This window comes from Heptranchias perlo, chromosome 9 (genome assembly GCF_035084215.1).
Source record: "Heptranchias perlo isolate sHepPer1 chromosome 9, sHepPer1.hap1, whole genome shotgun sequence".
NCBI lineage: Eukaryota > Metazoa > Chordata > Chondrichthyes > Hexanchiformes > Hexanchidae > Heptranchias > Heptranchias perlo.
Window position 1 is genome coordinate 55,407,333 of NC_090333.1, and position 7,787 is coordinate 55,415,119.

The 7,787-nt window shown below is 39.1% G+C and overlaps 1 protein-coding gene across 2 annotated transcripts in view; it reads right to left on the bottom strand.

Moving 5' to 3' along the window:
• The window catches only part of prg4b (proteoglycan 4b), a 43,479-nt gene extending 36,552 nt beyond the window's left edge, over nucleotides 1–6,927 (bottom strand). The window contains exons 1-2 of one of the 2 annotated variants that reach the window (XM_067990485.1): nucleotides 6,718–6,927; nucleotides 1,620–1,723 (exon numbers count right to left, since the gene is read on the bottom strand). In XM_067990485.1, coding sequence (XP_067846586.1) covers nucleotides 1,620–1,713 — 94 coding nt within the window. In that variant the 5' untranslated portion in view covers nucleotides 1,714–1,723; nucleotides 6,718–6,927. Of the gene's footprint in view, nucleotides 1–1,619; nucleotides 1,724–5,169; nucleotides 5,255–6,717 lie in introns of those variants that run through there. The other variant, XM_067990486.1, reaches the window with a different exon arrangement.
• Nucleotides 6,928–7,787: the final 860 nt, after the last annotated feature.

Here is a 7,787-nt window from a genome sequence, read left to right on the forward strand (position 1 = left end):
TCATTTGCTGGCTCTCTCTGCCTTCCGGATGTTTCTGCCTCTCTCTGTGTTTTTTTTTCTCTGTTTTTTTTTCCCTGTTTGTTTTTTTGTTGAATGTGTATTCGGAGGTTCTGCAGGTAACACCTCTCTGTCTGAACACGGTGATTGCCTTGGCAACGGGCAGTTGCAGGGGCAGTCTGTAAACACCATGTTTTATTGTTCAATATGTATAAATGCGTAGGCTTCAAGGAGATCTTGAAACATTTGCCTGAGGAAGGAGAAAATCTCCGAAAGCTTGTGAATTTAAAATAAAATTGCTGGACTATAACTTGGTGTTGTAAAATTGTTTACAACATTTTCTGCAGGCTTGGAACCGTGAAAATCAGGAAGTGAAAGGAAAGATACAACATTAAAATCATTTGTAAAAACAGTTATAGGCAGCGAAAAGAGAGGGTAAGAAATAATCAAATTAAGTAAGAGACAGTAATAAATTGAAAGGGAACTTACACATTAGCAACATTGATTAAATAAAGACCATTCATTTTCTAATAGAATGCAGAAGTTATTGCATTTATGTACATAGAATCTCAAAAAAATCATAAAGAATTTTGAATAAAGTGACAGCTGTTATGTAAGCAAACATCCCACAGATGAATGACCAGAACATAGGGAATGTTGGTCAGGGTGCTAGGAAAACTCACCCATAATGTTACTAGATCTTTAACTTTCACTTGAGCCATTAGAACAGGCCGATGGGACCTCAGTTTGATGCTTTCACCTAAGGATGGCATCTCTGACAATGCAGCAATTCCTCATACTGTACTGGAGTATTAGATTGAATCATGTGTTCAAATCCTGGAGTGGGGCTTAAGCCCACAAGATTTTGGCTCTGATGGGAGAGTGCTACTAACTGAGCCAAGCTGACACACTTACCTACTTCAAAACTTGCATAAAGGTTCTTTATTGTGTAAATGGATCGGTGCTTGTTGACTGAGATGATCAGGTACTATACAGGTCACAACAACTTCAGTGCTACTGGAACCAAAGGTGGAATATTTATCTGAAGGACAAAATTGACTCGAGGAGATATAAGGATGGATGAAAATTCTGGATTTTATGTGATAAAACTTTTTGATCAGGGAATATCTATGTTGAACTCTCCCTCCGATGATTAAATGAGTTGGGTTAAGCTCCTGCTAGGGTAGATTGTACCTGGTCTTTGGAAAGAGCAGACTTGATTGGCCATGGGCTGAATGACCTTTTGTGATTGCTTGCTTATGCCCATAAGTAATTGAGCAGGTATGTGTGTGCAGGGACTGCTGTAGCTTTGGACTTTACTATCATTTCACAGGCCCCAGCAATCCTACAGTGCCTTGTCTAAATGTCCATTTATGACAGTGTGTGTTGGCAGGCTATTTGAATACTGAGGGCATCACAATCAAACCCAACGTCTGAAGACGCGCGCTTTCCAGCAAAGATTGCTAGATAGTCATTGGGAGTAGGAATTGTGGCTGTTTATTAACCTGCTTATCCAGGGCAATCCAGGCCAACTGTAGCAACATTGTTCCCCCAGTGCAATTGTGAAGGTTAATAAAATCATTTTAGTTTATGATTAATTTTATCCCATTCACATCACTTACCTTGAGCTGAGACCTCTTTTGGCAAGTTAAAGGAAGAAAATATTAGAAGAATTGAGCTCCATGTCATGAGAGATTGAGGACTGGCCATTTTCATCTGTTTACAACTACATGAAAGAAACATAATTTATTACAAAGCAGGGGTTTAATATATAGTACATGTAAAGGTGGACTGTGCCATTTTCCCCCTTTGTATAGATTGGAGTTAAAGAAAGAAAGACTTGCATCTTTCACATCCTCAAGACTTCCCAAAATGTTTTACATAAAAGCAAGTACTTATGAAGTATAGTCCCTATTGCAATGTAGGAAATGTGGCAGCCAAAGTGATAATGATCAAACAATCTGTTTTTCGTGATGTTGGTTGAGGGATAAATATTAGCCAGGACTCCCCTGCTCTTCTTCAAAGTAGTACCATGGGATCCTTTACATCCACCTGAGAGGACAGACGGGGCCTCGGTTAATTGTCTCATCCAAAAGATGGCACCCCTGATAATGCAGGACTCCCTCAATAGTGCATTGGAGTGTCAGCCTAGATTAAATCCTCAGGTCTCTGCTGTGGGGCTTGAACCCACAACCTTCTGTCCTACCCACTTAGCCATGGCTGACACCAATGAAGAAGCTTAACTTTTTTCCCCTAATTTCTCCCTGCCTCTCCTAAAGGTACAGACTCATGCTGGGCTATAGTTCCACAGGCCCCAGCAGTTCTACAGTGCCTTGTACTCGTGACTGTTCTGAACTGTAAGTGTTGGTGGGCTATTTGAATGTGGAGGACATCACAGTCTAATCCAACATTTGAAGACATACGCTTTCCAGCAGGGGTCATTTGATAGTCATGGTATGTAGGAATCCTGGTTGATAATTAACCTGTTTATTCAGGACAATAGAGGCCAATTGCAGCAACCACCATGTTGACCTAGTTAAGATGAGCTAATTCCGCACAGACCACGGATCAACTTTGGCACCTGCATGACTCAGTACAGCACCAGGCAGTGCCCCTTACCCAATCAGCCATCGTGAAAGACAAAACAAATTTTTGCAAGACTGGTCAAGTTCAGCAGCAGTACACATGATACTTGGGTGACCTCTTCACACGCAGTTCAGGTTCCTCAATTTGTGTTCTGCTAAGTAAACTGAAGCATTTGACAGCACGTAACACTCTTAAAACTGCTTGGTTTGATTATGATTTTTGTGTGCTTAAGGCAATTTTGCAATAAATGTAACATACTGCAGTTTTTAATGCTAAAAAATGAAACAAAATTTAAAGAAAGGTAATCAATGAAAATAAAACATAATAGGTCAATTAGAATTGATTTGTATCTTTTGTTAATTAATTAGACTACAGTCTACTTGTTTATTGCAGTAATTAAATAATGTACTATCTAGCCCCTTGTCATAAGTGTGTAAATGATTTGGAGAGATTACTCAAAAGCATAATTTTCTTATCTTTTAAAGAATGCATTTGTCTATTTAATGCTTATTAAGGTAAGGGTAACAGTCAAAATGAAAAGATTTCCTTTTTCTATCCAGTACCAGCATTGGATCCTCTTTATTCAGGAACAGCATAGGTTCAATAATGTTAGAGTTCCTGCTATGCTGCACTTAGAAAATGCTTTAATACTACAGGAAAGAAAGAAGAAAGAACTTGCATTTATGCACAGTAGTGTCTTTCACGACCTCAGGACGTTCCAAAGTGAGGAACTTAAAGTAATTAATATCAGTAGAGAAAAAATACTGGAGAAAAGCCGATAAGTCCCCTGGACCAGATGGCTTACATCTGAGGGTTCTAAAAGAATTGGCTGCAGAGATAGTGGATGCATTGGTTGTGATCTTCCAAAATTCCCTGGATTCTAGAAACGGTCCCAGCGGATTGGAAGGTAGCAAATGTAACCCCGCTATTCAAGAAAGAAGGGAGAGAGAAAACAGGAAACTACAGATCAGTTGTCGGGAAAATGCTGGAATCCATTATTAAGGAAGTGGTAATAGGGCACTTAGAAAATCATAATATGATTAGGCAGAGTCAACATGGTTTTATGAAAGGGAAATCGCGTTTGACAAATTTATTAGAGTTTTTTAAGGATGTAACTAGCAGGGGAGATAAAGGGGAACGAGTGGATGTAGTATATTTGGATTTTCAAAAGGCATTCAATAAAGTGCCACATAAAAGGTTGTTACACAAGATAAGGGCTCATGGGGTTGGGGATAATATATTAGCATGGACAGAGGATTGGTTGACAGCCCGAAAAGAGAGAGTAGGAATAAACAGGTCATTTTCAGGATGGCAGGCTATAACTAGTGGGGTGCTGCAAGGATCAGTGCTTGGGCCTTAGCTATTTACAATCTATTGTTAATGACCTGGATGAAGGGACCGAGTGTAATGTATTCAAGTTTGCTGACGATACAAAGTTAGGTGGGAAAGTAAGCTGTGAGGAAGACACAAAGAGTCTGCAAAGGGATATGGACAGGTTAAGTGAGTGGGCAAGAAGGTGGCAGATGGAGTATAATGTGGAGAAATGTGAGGTTATTCACTTTGGTAGGAAGAATAGAAAAACAGAATTTTTTTAAATGGTGAGAAACTATTAAATGTTGGTGTTCAGAGAGTTTGGATGTCCTCGTACAAGAAACACAAAAAGTTAGCATGCAGGTACAGCAAGCAATTAGGAAGGCAAATGGTATGTTGGCCTTTATTTCAAGAGGGTTGGAGTACAAGAATAAAGAAGTCTTACTACAATTGTACAGGGCTTTGGTGAGACCATACCTGGACTACTGTGTACAGTTTTCGTCTCCTTATCTAGTGAAACATATACTTCCCTTAGAGGCGGTAAAATGAAGGTTCACTAGATTGATTCCTGGGATGAGGGGGTTGTCTTATGACGAGAGATTGAGTAGAATGGGCCTATACTCTCTGGAGTTTAGAAGAATGAGAGGTGATCTCACTGAAACACATAAGATTCTGAGGGGGCTTGACAGGATAGATGCTGACAGGTTGTTTCCCTTAGCTGGAGAGTCTAGAACTAGGGGTCAGCCATTTAGGACTGAGATGAGGAGGAATTTCTTCACTCAGATGGTTGTGAATCTTTGGAATTCTCTACCCCATAGGGCTGTGGATGTTCAGACATTGAGTATATTCAAGGCTGAGATAGATTTTTGGACTCTGGGGAATAGGGATCGGGCGGGGAAGTGGAGTTGAGGTTGAAGATCAGCCATGATCTTATTGAATGGTGGAGCAGGCCCGAGGGGCCATATGGCTTACTTCTGCTCCTATTTCTTATGTTCTTACAACCAATGAAGTACTTTTTTGAAGTGTAGTCACTGTTGTAATAAAGGAAATGCAGAAGCCAATTCGCGCACAGCAAGGTCCCACAAACAGCAGTGAGGTCATGACCAGATAATCTGTTTCATTGATGTTGGTTGAGTGATAAATACTGGCCAGGACACCGGGGAGAACTCTCCTGCTCTTCTTTGAAATAGTGTCATGGTGTTTTTTTACATCCACCGCCTCGGTTTAACATCTCATCCGAAAGACTCTGGAGTGGGACTTGAACCCACAACTTACTGACTTGGACGTGAGAGTGCTAGTACTAAGCCACAGCTGACACTGAAGGAGCATCATCTACAAAATCACCATGACAATCCCACTTCTTACGCCAACCATCCTCATGGCCTCTCCGTTCTCGTTTCCTTTCTGTGTTGAAAACAAGACTCATTGCAGGGTTTCCTAGTCTAACACATTTTTCCCCAAGCCATTAACACCATGGAATTTCTTATCCCATTCAGTCTTCTATTCCTCCCACAATCTACAAGCTTTTAAAACCCAAGCATCACCTAATGACCACTATTTCATTTATCACATGTTCTCTCCTCTTTGCAATCATGGTGGTGTTCTGCATTATGGTGTTGGCCGTTCATCTGGATTTCTCAATTAAAAAATATGTTGCCAAAGAAATCATTGACGGGTTTATGTTTGGGGTCATGTCTTCTGGGCACCAATTTGGAAGTACCCAATTTTATTTAATTTGAGAACCCTAACAGGCATTTGAAGTGAGGAGATTTTTAAATCTCATTTATTATTTGATCTGGATTTGAAACACATTTTAGAGGGTTTAATCCATTCCCCATCAATGTACTTGCAAACTCTCAGTCTTTTGCACTGGGGACTATCTTTAGTTGAAACATGCAACCTGCTTCTCTATTCTTTAAAACATATCTCTGTATATTCCAAAAGGCTTGTTCTGCGTGTCACTCATTGTACTAATAATCTCTCGCTCTTAGCATTAAGGTTGGCAACTTTCCAACCCCTAAGTTTTGAAAATGTGTGCACGTTAATCTCTAATTGTAATCTGATGTTGACAGAATCAATTGAATTCTATGCACCAAAACATGAGTATGTAATTGTTTTATGGATTCAGCAGTAACAAAAGTTATAACTGTAGAAGAAAGCACACAAATTATTAGAGTTAATAGGAACAAGGGTAAGAAAAAGCTTAAATGGAAGTAATTGTTCAGTTAAGGAATAAAAAGAACAGCAATGAGTATGGTAGAATTAATTTTATCAATATATTTGTTTAAATTTAACTGTAGTTGAACAGGTCATTGTATTTTAAAATTAAAAACTTTTTTTAACCACTTTTTCTTTATACTAATAATGCAGAGGTAAGAATTGCTCTGGTCATGATGTGTAGCAGTATTATAAATACATTTATGACAATTTCCTCTGTTCAACTTTTGCAGTGAAATTATAAAAGAAGCCTGATTATGATTGTGCTAGAAATTGCCAACAGAGGATATTGTCACAAATTAATTTTATGATATTGTTATACAACTGACCTGGAGAATTCTGGCCCCATTTAACAGCTTAAGGTTTAACACCTTAACATCTTATTTAACACCTTAATTGCTAACAGCTTTACTTGTCACTTATGTCATTGCATAATAAAATGCTAAATTAACATTGTAACTTTTTTTAAAAAAAAGCCTCTTGAGGAATTAATTTTCCAGAAGAAAAACTAACTTCAAAAAGGTTAATTAATAAATAAGCTAAAATGTTTGAATCAATAGAATTATATGGATTTTTTTCTGAAGATGTAATTCATTGAGTACTCACCATAGATGAAGTCCAATCTCAGCAATTTTATAAATGTGAATTTTAAGTCCTCAGCACTTTTATAGTGTTTATGAGGTTAATGGGCGTGACCCAGTAAGATCTGATTTGTTCCACTTTCATACCAAACCCAGTCTGAGCAGACTATGTGCAATATCCTGCCAATGAAAGCAAATTTTCTCCATAAACATTGGGAAATTAGTTTATTAAAAAAGAATTGATGTGGTTTCCAATGAGGCTTACGTTGAATGCTGTTGGAAATGGGTTTGACTTGAAAATTACAAACCATGTCCCACTTACGTGCCAAAAATGTTGCAATTCATTTCCTGATTAGAAAACAATATGTACTCAAAAAGGAAATGTCTAGAGCAAAGTTACTGTAAAATGATAAACAATTTTTTTCTTCGATAAAAGTGGGAAACCCAAAACTCAACTAAGGTTTACGTTAAAGTAAAGTGAGTATGGCTCAGTTGGGAATTTCACTGCCCAGTGTGAAATTGAGTCATGCAAACCTGGAGAGGTGTGTGTGTCTGTGTCTGGGATGGGGTGGAATGGATGAGAATCCCAAGTTCATTCCCTGAACTGTGCTGAATTAGCCGATCTCTGCTGGAATGGCAGTAAAGGTGCTGCAATTGACCTTGGTGTCCCTGGAATAAGAAGGGGGAGAAACATATCGAAATATATCACTGTTCCTTCATTGTCGCTGGGTCAAAACCCTAGAACTCCCTACCTAACAGCACTGTGGGAGAACCTTCATCACACGGACTGCAGCGGTTCAAGAAGGCGGCTCACCACCACCTTCACGAGCAATTAGGGATGGGCAATAAATGCTGGCCTTGCCAGCGACACCCACATCCCATGAACTAATAAAAAAAACCCAAACAGATCTACATGTGCATGGATGTTGGATGAGGACCAAACTTATCACTAATGTCCCCCCACACACAATTTATTAGCCTACTGATGCACTGAGACATGAACAATGGCCACTTGGATGAGGTACCACAGGGTGCTTGGTGTCCAAGGGAATCCATTAGAATTCACCACCTTTGGAGAGATGGGGAGAAAATCAA